The sequence below is a fragment of the Embiotoca jacksoni genome, unplaced genomic scaffold (assembly GCF_022577435.1).
Source record: "Embiotoca jacksoni isolate LCO1_2020_lvr unplaced genomic scaffold, fEmbJac1.0.p SCAF_7, whole genome shotgun sequence".
In the NCBI taxonomy this organism is placed as follows: Eukaryota; Metazoa; Chordata; class Actinopteri; family Embiotocidae; genus Embiotoca; species Embiotoca jacksoni.
Window position 1 is genome coordinate 21,131,425 of NW_027185425.1, and position 18,000 is coordinate 21,149,424.

The 18,000-nt window shown below is 43.4% G+C and overlaps 1 protein-coding gene, 1 long non-coding RNA gene and 4 other non-coding genes across 6 annotated transcripts; all 6 read right to left on the minus strand.

Moving 5' to 3' along the window:
• Positions 1–592: 592 nt before the first annotated feature.
• On the minus strand, positions 593–3,796 carry txnipa (thioredoxin interacting protein a). Its single transcript, XM_069176457.1, has 6 exons — positions 3,423–3,796; positions 3,009–3,084; positions 2,753–2,900; positions 2,233–2,592; positions 1,846–2,145; positions 593–1,743 (listed from the first exon to the last, which is right to left on the minus strand). Exons 1-6 carry the CDS (start codon positions 3,676–3,678, stop codon positions 1,696–1,698), a joined length of 1,188 nt encoding a protein of 395 aa, XP_069032558.1. The 5' UTR covers positions 3,679–3,796; the 3' UTR covers positions 593–1,695.
• A 9,047-nt stretch (positions 3,797–12,843) lies between these two features.
• LOC138214947 (uncharacterized) lies at positions 12,844–17,785 on the minus strand. Its single transcript, XR_011179677.1, has 8 exons — positions 17,700–17,785; positions 16,467–16,532; positions 15,765–15,873; positions 15,525–15,575; positions 15,011–15,075; positions 13,808–13,869; positions 13,228–13,268; positions 12,844–12,971 (listed from the first exon to the last, which is right to left on the minus strand). It is a non-coding gene; the product is annotated as an uncharacterized lncRNA (long non-coding RNA).
• LOC138215132 (small nucleolar RNA SNORA18) lies at positions 13,646–13,779 on the minus strand. Its single transcript, XR_011179702.1, has one exon. It is a non-coding gene; the product is annotated as a small nucleolar RNA SNORA18 (small nucleolar RNA).
• LOC138215122 (small nucleolar RNA SNORA8) lies at positions 14,097–14,235 on the minus strand. Its single transcript, XR_011179693.1, has one exon. It is a non-coding gene; the product is annotated as a small nucleolar RNA SNORA8 (small nucleolar RNA).
• On the minus strand, positions 15,232–15,370 carry LOC138215123 (small nucleolar RNA SNORA8). The gene has a single exon (XR_011179694.1). It is a non-coding gene; the product is annotated as a small nucleolar RNA SNORA8 (small nucleolar RNA).
• Positions 15,661–15,733, minus strand: LOC138215120 (small nucleolar RNA Z40). The gene has a single exon (XR_011179691.1). It is a non-coding gene; the product is annotated as a small nucleolar RNA Z40 (small nucleolar RNA).
• Positions 17,786–18,000: the final 215 nt, after the last annotated feature.

Below are 18,000 nucleotides of genomic sequence, written 5' to 3' on the forward strand. Positions count from 1 at the left end.
ATTGCATCAAAAGTTTTGAGGAAAAAAAGATTCTGCGAAATCAAGAATCTTTGATTGCAACAATCACCAAAACGTTCTGGACCACGCAGACACGGGGATCTGCAGCTGTGGCGTGTTGCAGACTGGATGCTGCGCTCTCATTGGACAGTCGTCTCTGATGTATCCTCCCAACGTTGAGCTGCTCGTGCTCCTCATCAGATACACGATGTCAGCAATTATCTTTTGAGGTGTCGGCAGAAATCCCATGTTTGGTCACTGTTGAACTGTTCTTCACTGGAGGCTGGACGCACCGTCGTGTTGCATCTGTTGGACTGTAAAGAGTCCATCTGCTCATCATGTTAGTCATGTGCTTTCCAAAGGAGTCCTGAAGGTTAATATCTGAACTAAAATAGGTCAAGAGTCAGCAAACAGAGGGACAACCGGTCTCACTCCCATTCACACACCCTCTCAGGTTAATCTGGGACTGTGGGAGGAAGCAGACACCAGAGGAAACCCTGAACCGGGCCTCGCGCTCACAGCAGCATCTTCCCTCGACTCAGGAGTGAAACCTCTGACCTCCACAAGTTTCAAAGAGAAAAGCAGACACAGAACATTTTATTCAAAAATGTTTTTATTATAAAAAAAAAAACTTAACCCATAGGGTCTCATACAAAATACTTTGAAGCATCAAGGTTGCATACTTTCATACAAGTCAAGTCTTGAGCTGTGATTTCCGTTGCACCGTGAAGGAACAGTTTGTGAACTCTCCATGGTGGAGCTCTCAATGAAATGTTGTCTGGGACAACGGCAGGTCGGATTCAATGATTATCCACACAGAAGGTGCCGTCCATGACAGCGGTGTGTGTGTGTGTGTGTGTGTGTGTGTGTGTGTGTGTGTGTGTGTGTGTGTGTGTGTGTTGCATGGATCCTTTTTGGCACATTACAGCCAATCACCAAGCTAGGATTTGGAAAAATCAAATGTGAGGTTCATATAAATTCAGACTGTTTTACAGACAGAAAATTCACTTTCCACATAAAAACAAACAAAACTGAAAACACAGAAACTGTGGTAGGCAGTAGTCGAGCAAAATGCAATCGAAAAGTGCAATAAAATACAGGAATAAGCCAAGTCTCTTCAAACAAAGGAATAATCATGGATGCTGCACGAGGCTCTATTAACATCCCAGGAAGATTATCTACATGCTGAATGCCTCAAAGGTGACGATGTTCCCAACAAGCTCTTGGCAGCAACGCATAAACTAACAGAAAGGTTTGTTCCTCTTGTGAAATCTCTTTAAACTACAGGGATCGACCGGAATGACGAAGCATCTCGAGGAAAAGCCGAACCCCCAAACGGAAGCACAAACGTCACAGCAGGCCGCCTCATACACAGCGTGCCCCGAAAACAGTCATAAAGTGGCTGTGAAGGGACAGAGAGACCCGCCGGTCTCTGGAAGGGACAGCTTATTCAGAAATGTAGCACGCCACCGAGTCGGTGGCTCAACCTGCGGGTCTCGGCCCTGAAGAGGGCCAGAAGGAAGACTCCGATTCAGCATAGGGGATGAAGCGTGGTGAAGACGAGGACGCGCGTTTCTCTCCACCTGCACAGTTCTGGTTCTACTTCTCCTCCCAACATCAGATCTGCTCTGAAGTTTGGACCTTCGCTCTGTTTCATGAGCCTCAGATGAACTGGACCAGTTCTGGGACTCCTGGGCTTCAGCAGACCGGCAGCATGCGGGCTATCCCATTGAACTCCTCCTCAGCCTGGAAAACATGCGAGTTGATTAGATGGACTGTCACCAGATACATGTGTCTCTACGAGTGTGTTGAGGTGACAGATTTAAACAGCTTGTCTGAGACTCCTACCTCAGAGTATGCCGGAAGTGCTGGGAACTGGAAGGCCGGTGCCATGAAGATGGGACTGTCGTCCCCGTCGAAGTCGTCCAGGAGCGGAGTGAGCGGCTGGTCCAGGCGGCAGTCACGGGTGACGTCACAGTAGCTCGGAGGATCGGAGGGCAACCGGAGAGACACCCAGCTCTGGGAGGCGCTGCTCACCGAACCGTCCTGGCTGCTCACGCTGTTGCTGCGGCTGCCCAACCCAGCGGTCCCGATGACCAGAGGCAGCTCCAGGATCAGCTTCTCACTGCCAGGGATGTGCATGTAAATCTGGAGGAAGGATCATGGACACATTAATACTGATTCAGCTCTCAGGATGTGATGGTCATAAAGCTCAGGCAGAAACGCAGCGCTCACCATGAGAGCGTACTCCACCCGGATGATGTTGCAGCCCAGCATGGAGGGTTTGATTTTGGGCACCCTGATGCTCTTCCCCTGCCAGGCGTCACACATGCCGGAGATGATGTGGTTCCCGCGCACTGACGACAGCTTCTGCCGGAAGAACTTGGTGCGGCCGTTGGCCTGGTAGGTGTGCTTGGCGATGATGGCGGCCTTGGGCACCACGATGCGGGAGCAGGTGTTCTCAAACTTGGCGTTGATGCAGATGTCTTCGCCCTCGCAGAAACCACTGCGGTCGATTTTAGCGTTCAGGGACACCTGGCCATCGGGGATGAACATGCAGGTGACCTTCTTCTCCTTCATGCCACCTGTGGGAGACTGAGGACACACAGGAAGACCTCACTTAGTTCATCTGAGGATTACAAGTCAGACTCTAGCAGCACGATATCAGAGAAGGACTACAAACAGCAGTTCTGTGTGTTCTGGCTGTCTGAAGCAGAAAAACCACATAAATGTACATAAGTGTCAGTGAACTCACCAGCAGGTCTGGCGTGTTGACATCCAGAGGTTCCTCCACCTCAAAGGGTTTTTTACACTCCAGCGTGGGCAGCTGGGGCCTCTCCATCAGGCCCTTCACACAGTACTGGACGTAGCCAAACTTCCCCTTGTATGACGACACCAGCTGCCTGTGAGGACAGATACCAGTGAAATTAAAACCAAAAGTACTCCAGTCTCCGAGGAGATGTCCATCCAAAGATAATGTGACATCTGTGTCATCTGTGATGTGGTCTTACCCGTGCTGAGGGAGCTCAAATCCAAACATGTACTGGTATTTGTTCCCGGGCCTCAAGACCACCGAGCCATCGGAGTCTGGAGGGAGAAGATCCAGGTCACACACGGTTCACTCTCCGGTTCTTCATTCATGACACCATTTTATCTTTAATTTAGGTCATCCTGCCAACACTGAAAATTATTTGGCTGAATGAGACTGTTTATCTCAACTTTGAAAAAGTAAAGTAGGTTTATCGTGAGTAAATCCACCCTGGAAGACTGTCTCGGGTTAAAACGGGCTAAAACCCACTTAAAGGGCTTTTTATTTATCTCCTGAATAATAACACCTGTAGTTGTATTACTGCTTTGCTACTTTGTCATAACAGATCAAAAAAAAAAAAGTTGGCTGCAGGCTGTTAAAGAGTGATAAACGGTACCTGTGGGTTGGTCGTGCAGCTGCAGGACCTCTTCGTGTCGGAGGTACTCGGCCTCCTGTCGGCACCGCTGCTTGCCTTTAGCGTACTCCACCTTCGCGCAGCCCACAGCGAGCACCTTGACCGCGGTCACCCGCGTCACCTCGTTCACCTCCACCTCCACCCGGCCGGACACCTTCTCCCCGCCGCAGTAAAACGTCTTGGTCGGATCCGACAGGATGATCTGGAAGGTTTTCACTCGCTTCGTCATCGCCACCATGATTGATAACCGAGAAGACACCGAATAAAAAGAACAAAACGAGCTACAAAGTGTGAAACTACGTAACTTCTTGTACCCGCTGACAGCGCTGGTCCACTTCTGTCTGCTGTAAACAAAGAGGACAGGGCAGCTTTTATACGACCGGGCATGAGGAGCCAGAATGAACCGCATGGCTCAGCGCGTGCACACGGCTCCCATTGGTGGAAAAGCTTTGTTTGTGTCAGCTTTAGCCAATCGGCGCACAGGACGGACGCATGGACACCGCGTGGTTGGTGGAATGTAAAGCGTGCTCAGCAGATGAGCGCACAGGAAGTTGGAGGCACATATTCTTACAGTGAGAGATTATGAAAACCCCGAAAGTTTTCGTGGAAATATGATTTACGTAAAATCAAACATAATAAATATACTGGTTAAAGAGTACTTCATAGAATTTGTTAAATAATAATGATATCATGTAGTAGGCTACAGGTCGGAAAACGTGGTTGTCAAAAGTTTTTTGTATGAATATGTGGAGCTCAAATGTTTATCAAACTACTTTAAAATTCAACGAAATTTAATAAATCACAAATGGTGACATAAAGTACATATAATGTAATACTATTAAGTTGTAACATAATACAACACGTTTTTTAAAACAAGCAGTTTTCCCTTTGCTGTTCTCCCTGGCTGTGTTTGTGCCTCAGACACCCCTAATGGCACCTGGAGGGATATCTCAAGGGCAGCTTCAACATTTTGAATAGCCTTCCCCTCCAGATCAGGTCCTCAGCTTCACCACCAGTGTTCACCTGTTGATTGAAAACATATTCAGTCTTCATATTTACAGTATTATTTACTGCTCATGTATTCCTTCTAAGGTTGTCTAGGTTTAATCGTGTTGTTGTTTGTTTTGTTTTATTTCTGTCTTCAATATGTTTTATTGCTTTACATTCTTAAATTCTTTATGAAGTTGTGCAGCACTTTGGTCAGTTGGGTTGAAATGTGCCGTATAAATGAACCGACCTCCTCTGATGGGTCTCAGCTATTTGTAACCTTCAGCAACATGAAAAATATCTGTCGAAGCTCCAAAGGATCTGAGAGGATGTCACTGGTCCCATGACAGATCTTTGTCGGTACTTTTCCTCAATGTTTTTGACACGTTTGATAGTATTTGGTTCAGTTCGGACATGTGATGAGGAACCAATGTTTTGGTAAGAATGCCCATCAAGTATTCCTTCATTGAAATACTGTATTTAAGTAGAGTGACTATTTCTGGGCGCTCATTGTGAAAAGTTTGGAACTCAGGCTGGAAGACATTTGGGTTCATGAGTGGGATCAGAAAACTGCCCCAGTGGAGAAGTGATCCCATCAAAATACTGACTGAGTATCTGTCAACCGAAACGGATGCAAACATTCTCTGCATTTCTTATATTTGGGATGAATCCTGTATTATTATCATCATCTTTGTCTGAAGTTTGATTATCAGTACGAGTCTCAACCTTTTCAGATGTTGCGTTCTCAATCAGTTTCCAACCAGTTTCATCAAATATGAATCCTGTTGTTTTTAATGGTTCAAATCTTTGTATTATTGTGTATTAAACAACTCAGAAATTCCTGATATTTACTGTGTCCATGTGCTTCTTCTTTTGGCAAAATGCTCATCAGGTGGTTGATGGGATGGCTCACACTCCTGTGGTACCTCGTGTGTTTGTTTGTACGACAGCTTGACAAGGAGATAATAAGAAGACTTTACACACTTTTTCCCGGCATGTTGTGAGTGTTGTTAATCTTTCTCTGATCACTTAGTTACTCTAGATGACGTCTTGACCTCCAGTAAAACTGTGAGGAACCTTGGAGTCATCTTTGATGAGGACTTGTCCTTTAGACACCATATACAGCAAGTCTCCAGAACTGCCTTCTTTCATCTACGTAATATTAATAAAATCAGGAAAATCCTTCCTCAGCGTGACGCAGAAAAACTCATTCATGCATTTGTTACTTCTAGGCTGGATTATTGTAATTCCTTGTTGTTAGGATGTCCAAATTACTCATTAAAAACCTGCAGCTGATCCAAAATGCTGCAGCAAGAGTACTGACGGGATTTAGAGATTATATTTCTCCTGTTTTAGCTTCTCTTCATCGGATGAAGTTAATGAGATGTGATGTGAGATATGAGTTATAGAGCGTGAAAGTGAGAGGAAAGAAGCTCAGCATGTAACGAGGTCCCCCAGCAGCCTCGGCCTATAACAGCATAACTAAGGGTTGGTTCAGGTCTACCTGAGCCAGCCCTAACTATAGGCTTTAACAAGAAGGAACGTTTTGAGTCTAATCTTAAAGCCAGAGAGGGTTTCTGCCCCTCCAACACAAACTGGGAGCTGGTTCCACAGGGGAGGAGCCTGAAAACTGAAGCTCCGCCTCCCATTCTACTTCTGTAAACTCTAGGAATTTTAGACATGAAGTATCGATATATGAGTATCAATCAACACACTACGAGCTCAGTGTACACAGCTGTGATTGGTTGGTCTCTAACCCTGATCCTAACCTCACACCCCCACAGCACACAGCTTCACTGTGGTGCCACTGTTGGTGTGAGCGCCACAATCCCAGATCACTGTTGCTTTCAGCAAGAAGAACTTGGAAGTTCTCAAACTTTTCAGAGCATGTTTTATTGTGTGCCAAACAAATTCCCCAACTTCCATTGCCTGCTGCTAATACCAAAAGTTTATCTTCATCAGAAAGAATTCACTGATTTAATCACTGTAACAGCATCAGAGAGGCTGGCGAATAACAACAAAACCTACAAATCAGACTGCACAGATACGAGGTTATTAACCTTCATTCAGATATTATCAGTCTATTTAATAGCAGGTTGATATGGGTGAACTCACTTCAAATAGACTAGCAGAGGAGATGCTGTGGTGTGTTAGAGGTGAAGAAAGTTCACCTCCAAGTACCATGAAACCGTAACAGGTCAACCACAAACTAATCAATAATCATAATCAGCTGAGGCCTGCTGTCTGAGCAGCTGATCACATCTTTTTATTATCGAAATGAAGATTCTGTCTGTGTGCATCACATTTATTTAACAACTCATGGAAGCTGTTTTTATTGTTACTCAGATACATATGGCCATGTTGGGTACTTTATTGATCAGAGGGGTCATGTTACATCAGTTGTTATGGCAACACATCTGTACACAGTGATGTCACTGTTGCTGATCTCCTGCTATGAGAAACAGAAACATCTCTGTAATGAAACACTTAATGTGGCTGAAAGAAATCAGATCACAGCCGTGATCAACTCTGAGGACGGAGGCTGTGGATCAACAGCTGAACTGATAAACTGGCTGTGTGACGGCTCACCTGTCTGACGTGTCACTTCCGATTACATCTTGATTGATCCGGTCTTTGTGTTGGAGAGAGTTTATTATAAGGGATCAATAATCAGTGCTGTTGTGTAAATGTGTACCTGCTGCTGTATGAAGCTGCAGGTATTTCATCATCTCAGCTGGAAGAAACAAACTTCAGCTCTATTGATCTTTTATTAAAAACCTGATTACATCCATGAGTCTCAGTGGAACCTGTTACAGACTCTTCATCGCAGTAAAGCGGCATTTTTATGGACATTTCAGTTTGTAATAGATGTGAAATTGTAACGCAAAGTGAATGAGACCTGACATATATAAAAGGAGTTGAGGGATTTTAGAGAGGTCTGTTTGGGCCTCTGGAAACTAAAGATATCAAACTATAACTTTTTCTCTGTGATGTTTGAGGATCACTATTGGTGCTGAAATCTGGTGAAATCCTGATGTTGACTTTGTCTTGTGTGCAGAGAAATGCTGTTTAACAGCCACAGTACATATAGACACTATTCTTTCAACCTAAAAAAAAGGATCTCTGAAGCTCCCTCTTCTCCAATGTCAGATTAGTTTGAGTTTGAGACTGAAACAGGTGTCTGACACTGAAAGTGTTACTGTGGTGCGTGAGGCTCAGAGTCCATCAACAGGACAACTGTCCTGCATTAAAGAGCTCAGTCTGAAGCACACAAATGTTGCATTGAGCAAGGCAGACTAAAACATGTGAAATATACATACACATGTGCTGTATATACAGCCATGAACAGGAGAGCAGTAACGCAGGGGGACTGGCTCTCTGCATGTATGTGAATGTTTTGCAAAGGTTGTATTTATTGCAGCGATGTTAACCATCAAAACGTGTTATTATGTCTTGTGTGTGAAGATGAATGTTTTTGTAACATGCACAAACATCACAAGAAGAATGTTTGAAGGTCCTTTGTGTTGACAGAGTTTCATTAGTAGAGATCCAGTTTTAAACTGGATGTAATGTTCCAACACACAACTTCATTCACAGAGAGCTGTTGGTCCAGGAGACGTCAGCAACACATGAACACAACACGGAAATAACACGCCACCAACACAAGACACTCCTGAGAGTACATGTGGATGTTTAATCTGACTCTGTATATGTATGTATATACATGTATGTACGTACGTATGTATGTATGTATGTATGTATGTATGTATGTATGTATGTATGTATGTATGTATGTGTATGTATGCATGTATGTATATGTATGTATGTATGTATGTATGTGTGCATGTATGTATGTGTATGTATGTATGTGTACATGTATGTATGTGTATGTATATATGTGTGTGTACATGTATCTATATGTATGCTTGTATGTATATGTATGTATGTATGTGTACATGTATGTATGTGTATGTATGTATGTATGTATGTATGTATGTATGTATGTGTGTACATGTATGTATATGTATGTATGTATGTATGTATGTATGTATGTATGTATGTATATGTATGTATGTATGTGTACATGTATGTAGGTATGTATGTGTGTACATGTATGTTCACATGTATGTATGTATGTATGTATGTATGTATGTCTGTATGTACGTACATGTATGTACGTATGTATGTATATATGTGTATGTATGTATGTGTGTACATGTATGTATATATGTACGTACATACATGTATGTACGTATCTATGTATTTATGTATATGTATGCACATGTATGTATATGTATGTATGTATGTGTTGTATGTATGTATGTATGTATATGTATGTATGTATGTATGTATGTATGTATATGTATGTATGTTTGTATGTATGTATATGTATGTATGTATGTATGTATGTATGTATGTTTGTATGTATGTATGTATGTATGTATGTATGTGTATGTATGTGTATGTATGTGTATGTATGTATGTATGTATGTATGTATGTATGTATGTATGTATGTATGTATGTATGTGTGTACATGTATGTATATGTATGTATGTATGTATATGTACGTATGTGTGTACATGTATGTAGGTATGTATGTGTACATGCATGTTCACATGCATGTAGGTATGTATGTGTGTACATGTATGTTCACATGTATGTATGTATGTATGTATGTATGTATGTACGTACATGTATGTACGTATGTATGTATATATGTGTATGTATGTATGTGTGTACATGTATGTATATATGTATTTATGTATATGTATGCACATGTATGTATATGTATGTATGTGTTGTATGTATGTATGTATATGTATGTATGTATGTATGTATTTATATGTATGTATGTATGTATGTATGTATGTATGTATGTATGTATGTATGTATGTATGTATGTATGTATGTATGTATGTATGTATGTATGTATGTATGTATGTATGTTTGTATGTATGTATGTATGTGTATGTATGTATATGTATGTATGTGTATGAAGAAGTGTGCTTCAGGCTGTGATGAAGAACTGTGCGCCTCCAGGAATGGTTTCTCTCTCGGTCCACTGCTGCTGCATCTGTAATGTGAGCCTGCTGTCATGTGACCGGCCCAAGCCTCAACTAGAAGTTGTTTTGAGACTGTTTTGTTCCCTCTGGTGAACTTTCACCCACTTTTTTTTATAGACGCCATATTGTCATCAGGAGGATTTCCACCATAAAACCTTTAAAGGAACACAAACCCTCAGCGGTGACAGCTGAAGCGCTCACAGGGACAGACGTGTGTAATGAGACAATTAATACATAAATACACACAAAATGCAAGTAACCACGAGGAGACAAACAAAACAACCTTCAGATGAACAAAACAAACACAAAGACAAAACAACAGGAAGGACCTACAAACAACATGTCACTGTCTCTAAAATCTGGTTCATACAACACGTTGATAAAAGAAAAAGGAGAACTGCTGAGATGTAAACCGTCCCTCCATGGTCTCCACAGAGAGAGACACTGAGAGACACACACTGAGAGAAACTGAGACATACTGAGAGAGACACACTGAGAGAGACACACTGAGAGGCACAGAGAGACACACTGAGACATACTGAGACACACTGAAAGACACACGGAGGCACAGAGAGAGACACTGAGATATACTGAGAGAAACTGAGAGACACAGAGACACACACTGAGACATACTGAGACACACTGAAAGACACACGGAGGCACAGAGAGAGACACTGAGATATACTGAGAGAAACTGAGAGACACAGAGACACAGAGAGACACACTGAGATATACTGAGAGAAACAGAGACACAGAGAGACACAGAGATATACTGAGAGACACACAGAGACATACTGAGACACACTGAGAGACACTGAAAGACACACTGAGACAAACTGAGACACAGAGACACACTAAGAGAAACTGAGAGACACTGAGAGACATAGTGAGTGACACAGTGAGAGACGCACTGAGAGACACACAGAGACATGGTGAGTGACACATTCGGTGAGACACTGAGACACCTGAGAGACATACAGGTCATCTGTTTGCAGTGATTGTCTCTGAAGGTTGTGCAACAAAACGTGATATTAAGGGTTCCATCAATTTTGTCATTTTCAGGTATTTATTTGAGATATTCTGTTGAATCAGAAATCCAAAGCAAATTCTGATTGATATTATTTGTACCTTTCAAAGGTCTCACTTTATGAATGGACTCAATGTCAGAATGAGTGGGTGAGTGAGTGAGTGAGTGAGTGAGTGAGTGAGTGAGTGAGTGAGTGGGTGGATGGATGGATGGATGGATGGATGGATGGGTGAATGGGTGGATGGGTGGGTGGATGGATGGACGGACGGACAGATGATGCTCTGCTACAGCTCAGTTGGTCAGCTATAGAAAAATAACTGAACTACCACAACCTGCTCAGGTGAAGGACACATCAGATGCTCCACCCACCTAGACCTGCAGGGGAACCATGGAAACGATACTGACATACTCATGCAGCATACTATAAGTCCTATAAGTACGATAAGTACTGTAAGTACCCAAATGGTTTAGTCAATATGGTCCATGAAGAATGAAATGATGGAAACTTTTCACCATCTCGGCTGCTTGGTAGAAACTACAAGCAGTACGACATCCTGCTGTTGTACTGAAGCACAACAGAGTGAGTTCATCACAGAACACTGAAAATAACCCAGTAACCCAGCCTAAGCTCCCAATCACTTACTACATTTACTTTCAGTACGGACTGCAGTTACTCTTAATAAGCATATACTGTTGCATGTAGTATGCGTACAACTGGGAAATGCTACTTCAAAATAAAAATGTGCCTTGACCTTTGACCTACTTTGTCGTATCCGTAGCGATCTGTATATAGTCAAAATAAAAGGATGCGGTTTGGAACGAGTAGGCTTCCTATTAACGCCTCTTCTTCTTCTTCCTTTTGTGGGCGGAGCATCAGCGCTACCTACTGTCTCGACGGCTCAGTCAATGTGACGCATCGTCCACTGCGCAAAGGATTGTGGGTCAGAACATCCAGAGTATCATGCTAGCCTTCAGACTACAGAATATGACCCGATGTAGTAGAACATCCTGGTACTTTCGATGTTTTACAAGTATTGGGACATACCAAATGTGTTTCTGGCATACTAAACAGTATGTTAGTATAGTAGTCTGGTAGTATAGTAGTATGGATACTGGGACACAGAATGCTCTGTCCCAGTGCATGCTGGGAAGGCATCTGCTAGGAGGTCCTGGGTTCTGTTAAAACTCAAGTCCAACACAGTAAGAGTCGAACATGGAGGAGCACCATCAGTTAGTGACCTGAGGGAAGCATGTCTTCAGGAACACTGTAGGATGATGTCTCAGGGAGGACGAGTCCTTCAACCGGTGGAAATCTGCTGCTCCCTGGCGAAGGAAACATGCTGCTACATGCACGCTGGTCACAACTCCTCATGTCAAACCCGGGTTTCCCAATCTGACCGAGCACGTTGACATGTGACCCGAACATGGAGGCAGGACGGATGTGCTTGTAAAAAACACAACTGTGTGAACTGAGTTGAAGTTGAAAGGCTTATAATGCAGGGGAACAACATGGACTCCATTCAATTCATTTATTCTTGGATATAATCTAATGAATTGCATAAAAGGTTTTTCCTTTCGGCTGCAGCTCCGGAGGCCTCAAACAGGCTGGAGAGCAAATATTTCATATCTTAAAAGTACGAGTTCAATGCTTTCGTGTTTCAGTCAGTTTATCGGATGATATCATAAAAAAAACGATGAAATGGAATTTTTCTCGTAAAAAAAAATTCTCAGCAGAACAAAGACTTCCGTCAGTCTCTGAACACTCTGCCCTCCACAGAGGACCGTCTCCCTCCACAGAGGACCGGACCGTCTCCCTCCAGAGGACCCTCCACAGAGGACCATCCATATTTCAAAGACAATTGATCGGTATCTCAAACTTGACCTGCTTCAGAGCAGGTTACCTCTGCAGCATTAATAACCATGGCAACATATCCGGTAAGAAGTGAACCATCTTCATGGTACTGAAAACCCAGTTTAACATGAAGTTATCAATAACTGGAAATCCTGCTAAGCAGTAGACCGAAGAAAGGACTGGTTGTTTTATGTTTAGCAGTTAAACTCACTTCTACTTCAGAAATAATTAAGAGGAGTATTAAAATGTTCCAACAAAATCATTTTCTAATGACCGACTGTTTCAATGGAAGAAAAGCTGACAAACAGCAGCTGGTGCCTGTAAAGTCTGTTAATATTTGGGTCCAGGTAGTGAGAGACTACATGTAGTGGTGGGACAGATTCTCTAACTGTCCAACTTGCACTTTCTTGCCAGACACCATGAAGACACATTTTTAAAATGTAATATGAATCAATGATGCAGAGACCGAAAGATGAGTTCTGATATTTTATTTGTAGAGTTTACCACAGTTCATCACATTCAGACATTTACTCCCGTTTCATCTCGAAGCCAGCAGGAGATGATATCGCTGACTCAAGAGCTGCATCACTTCCTGCTCCTCCTGAAAATCAAGGAACGCAAAGTTCAGCTGGTTCATTGGAGAGCAGAGATCAGTGATAAAGATGGTGAAACATTTACATCCACAGATTGAACATGAAGAGACGGCTCATGTTCCCAGCAGGTCTTCTGAGCCGGCGGCTGCAGAAGCCCACTGGGAGGAGTTTTAATTTCTGGTCAACTCCACAGCAAATCAGGAACCAAGAATCCTGAGAGCCTTGGTATATGACCAACCAAACACCACGGAGGGATCTACTCACAGAGAGGCTGCTGACTCTCCATCTCCACGACACGCAGGAGGCTGAAACAAAGGATTATCACATTAGTCACGGTTTTCTTTCATTTTATTATATTGTTTGGATTATTTCTGCAGTTAAAATCCCTGGGACTCATTTCAGTCATTATAAATGTACTTCCTCTGTAGTGGAAACATGTTACAGCTGCTCTCAGAAAATCAGGACCCCTAAAGACTCTATGGAAAGGGCTGAAAACATTTTAACATGTTTAAATAAACATCACTGGGGAACAAAAAAGAAAGAAAAAAAGGGACTCTAGCAGAGAAACGGAACTAACTGGATTACGTTTTAAAAATGACGAAACACTTCTTGACTCCCATCTCCGGTCATTTGATCAGTTTCTCTTTAATAAAAATGTCATAAATAAAATGTCATAATGCTCATGTGTTCTGCAGTAATATCCCACAGTGCTCATGGCAGTGAACATGTGGGTAAAGCGAAACTGCAGGTTTCCTCTCCGAGGTATTTCCAACGACACGGCCCTACGGTGAAAGGTCAGTCGGGATAGACCTCGGTGGACGCCGCTCCTCCAGTCAACACTCACCGTCACACGGATCCCTGCTGAAGCTGAAGGTCCGGAGGAGGAGCCTCTACTGCAGCGCCAAGCTGGAGGAACAATAAGCACATCTAGTTTATCATTTCATTCACAGCAGCCACTTCTCTTTAAATCACATAAAACCGGTCATGACGGAGCCAGCAGGCGACCAACTGATGTGAACAGGAACAACTCAGGACCTGACCGACATCATGACTTCATCAGTTTCAGTGATGTGTTCAGACTGAAGACTAAATAAGTCGGAGGAGTCGTGTATGTTGAGCAGTACAGATGCATGAAGTGTTTCAACAACAATACCAGGACTCCAGACACGAGCAGCCTGGAGACCAACGATGCCAGATGTTGACGTAGTCTAGCACTGACTTATGAACAAAACCAGCTGATGGAGCAGCTGGCTGCAGATACCACACAGTGCTGTCATGGTTACCAGACCAGTAATGGAGTACCACATCTGTCCACATACAACAACCACCTGTAGATGTTGGTTCAAACCAGCAGCCGACTCATTGTCTCATTTATTTAAACATAGTTAGTGTGGTCGCGTTCCTGATTAACGTTACAGAAATACAAAACCTCAGCATTAAAATATATCTGAGCACACGTATGACGAGGATTCATGTTCTTGTATCGTTCATTTGCATTCCTGATATATGACAACATTTGTGGTTTTAAGTACCTAAAACCTTCCCACTGTAGTATTCAGTCTTTAACCACTTACATGTGCTGGGATTCAGTGACATGCACATGAAAAGCGACTACACGCCCCCAAAAACAGGTCTTCTTGAATCTTCTTTTCTAATGAATGAGGGATTATTTTCAGATGGACCTCCAGAAAACTAATAAGAAGGAGTGACTTTAGCTAACAACACCGAGATAACTGATGGACACATTTTATTCACTTTGGATTTGATGAGAGAAGTTGAATGGGAGTCTATGGAGCCGGAGGCTTTTTGGAGCCGACCTCTAGTGACACTCGCTGGTATTGCAGATTAAGACACTTCTGCATCAGCCCGTTTTCAGACCTGAAGCTACAGGTTTCACTGCAGTGGTGTTGAAGCTTCTGTTAAACGTGTACATCCCAACTGTAGTAACTAGCTAACCCACAGAGAAGCCCAGGTTACTGCAGCACACACCTCAGACACTAGTGGCATAATATGATTAAAATCAATGAAGTGTTTCAATGTAATTTACCTCGTGGGGGGAGGGGGGGGGGTCCCAAGTTGAGCACACTGTGGCTCACTGATGAAGTTTTCCTCCTGTGTGAACAGAGAAAGTTTGTAGGCTTTAAAATAAAGACAGTGTGGGTGAAACTCATGAATTGACATCATGACTTCATCAGTTTCAGTGATGTGTTCAGACTGAAGACTAAATAAGTCGGAGGAGTCGTGTATGTTGAGCAGTACAGATGCATGAAGTGTTTCAACAACAATACCAGGACTCCAGACACGAGCAGCCTGGAGACCAACGATGCCAGATGTTGACGTAGTCTAGCACTGACTTATGAACAAAACCAGCTGATGGAGCAGCTGGCTGCAGATACCACACAGTGCTGTCATGGTTACCAGATAGAGTACCACATCTGTCCACATACAACAACCTCTGAGGTTTTGCTTCCTTCAGAGAATAAATGACTTGACGACTCCTCTCGCTGACCAACGTTTAGTGGACTATTTACAGGACGCCCCGGTTACTAATGTCAACGCACCCCGTCTTTACTTGCATCATGTTGCTGCATCAGTCCGGGCGGTGAGGACACCTGCAGGAGGAGGAGGAGGAGGAGGAGGGATGAAGGTCAGAACATCTCTCCAGAACCATCAGCATGTTCAGCTAACAGTACAGTAGCATGTTCAGAGAGGCAGCTGTCACTCACACTTCAGAGCAGTTGAACATATTTTGCCAATCATCATAACACTCAGACAACAGCATGTTTAGTATGAAGACTCACCGAGCTACACCGAGGACATGTCCAGAACCCGGAGGACCGAGGTCATGTCCAGAACCCGGGGGACCGAGGTCATGTCCAGAACCCGGGGGACCGAGGTCATGTCCAGAATCTGGAGGACCGAGGACATGTTCACTTCACTGACATCAAATAAAATATATAAATATACACAACTTGTAAAATGTAGCAGTTGTCAGTTCCCATAAGTAACACTGCTGCAGGAAATCACAGCAGTGAGTTGCAAGAGAATTGATTGTTCTGTGCACTGTGAGAGCTCGACGGCCCACCGGCAGGACCGAAGCGCACACGGTGCCGCCAACAACAACAACAACAACACTGTTTGCACTGCTGGTGTCTGGACACAACTTTTAACCCTCAGGTAGCCATTTCTCTAACAATCACATACTGCTGCACTTATATGGAACCTTCAGCGAATTAAAATAAATACAAAATCCAACTGGTAACCTTTCTAACAAAAAAAAAAAACCATCAACATGGCAATTTTTCTTATTTCTTTGTCTTATCATACCCACTTCTAATTCAGTGATAAATAGGTTCAGGCTGAAGATAGCCACACAATCCCTCCTACCTTCTCTCAGGAATGCTGACTCAGCAAGGCAACACCTCCAAATGGGTTCTTTGAATAAAGAGTGTGTGCACAAAGTATTTAAAGAAATTGTGTTGATAAAGAACAGAGAAACTGACCTCCTGTCCCAGACGGGACAGACGGGAGGAGAACTGCTTCCCATCAGTCAGCAGCCGGGTCACAGCCTGCAAAACAAAAAGCTCCGTTTCATCTCAAGTCACTTGGACTGTGAAGCAGCGGTTTGTTTGTGAAGCAGAGGGAGTGTGCCAGGCCTCATTGTCACCATTCAGCCACCAACAACGCAGAGGTGAAAGCAAAACCTGACATTCTGTAGCCACTGCTGGTCTGAGATCAGCCCACCACACAGGACCACCCAGAGACCAACCAGCAGGTGGCGCTGTGGTGTCAGACAAACGTAAGTTATAAGACGGGCTTCAGTGCCATGAAACAAAGACTGACTGAAGGACCGACCTCTGGACACACTGGTGGTCGGTCAGCTGGGTTCAGAAGATCACGAACATTAAAACGCCTCGTTTCAAACTTAATTCATGTTTTTATTCTTTAAACAGCAGCTTTCAACCAACCAGTTCAGTTAGCAGTAAATCTCGACTTTAGTCTTCGTCCGGACTCACAATCACGTTAATGTCGGAGATGTTTCAGATCCACAAACATCCTGAAGATTTAACTCCGAGCGTTTCATCAACTTACAGCCGTTCAATGTTTGAACATTATTCTTACCTCTCTGGATTTTCTCCCAGTTTGACCGCGAAATTATCAGAACAAACAGTACAGCTGTGTGTGTGTGTGTGTGTGTGTGTGTGTGTGTGTGTCGGTCAGACGGAGCTGAAGTTAGCTTCCGATTGGAACCGCGAGGAGTTCAGTGAAACTTGCAGCATCATGGATGCTTTTAAATCTGAAACTGACCTGCAGTCAGAAGTGAAATCTTTCATTGAGATATAAAAGGTTTCACAGACTTGAAAGCTTTTTCAGATCCACATTAAAGTCCAACACGCTTTAGGAGGTGGAAAAAAACAAACCCGTGAATCCCTCCAACACCGAAGCGGAAGCGAACTTCCACGTTTCAAATTGAGGAGGATAAAGAAAATGAACCGGAGGGAAAGGCGCGTGAAGGGGAACTTAATTCACAGACAAGTTTAAGTCTCAGACAGCCGATGGTCCATTGTTCATTTAAAGAAGCAGTTCGAGCATCGTGCTACATGACAGCTAGGTTGCTATTGCTAACTAGACGAGGACAACGTGGTGGATAAAATGTCAGAACTTCCCGTCGCAGTTGCCGAATAAAATCAAATGTCGTATCGTGTATCGTGTATCGTGTGTCTCTGTGTCTTTACCGTGTCTGCTGAATGACTCGGATAGTCTTATCACCCACTGAGTGATCTTTCTGGAAAGGCTGGTACATCATACACCGGCAGGAAGGCATGGAAAGAGGACCCTGAAGACTGCTGCAAAGTTATTTATAGGAGGCGTTACGTCAGTTGAAGTCGCTTTTCGACAACCAGGTCTGCGTTCAAGGCAACTCGGAAATTCAAGTTTCATTGAGCTGAATGAGAAATCCGTCCGATATATCGACCTATGGATGTCAACAATACCTTAAGCACAAAATTAGTAGATTAGACATGAGTGGTACTCAAG

Excerpts from the sequence above, each read along its gene's own strand:
- txnipa (XM_069176457.1), bottom strand. The coding sequence starts at position 3,678 with ATGGTGGCGATGACGAAGCGAGTGAAAACCTTCCAGATCATCCTGTCG. Across the intron at positions 2,593-2,752 it reads TCAACACGCCAGACCTGCTG|TCTCCCACAGGTGGCATGAA; the intron begins GTGAGTTCACTG and ends GTGTGTCCTCAG. Across the intron at positions 1,744-1,845 it reads CACTTCCGGCATACTCTGAG|GCTGAGGAGGAGTTCAATGG; the intron begins GTAGGAGTCTCA and ends CATGTTTTCCAG.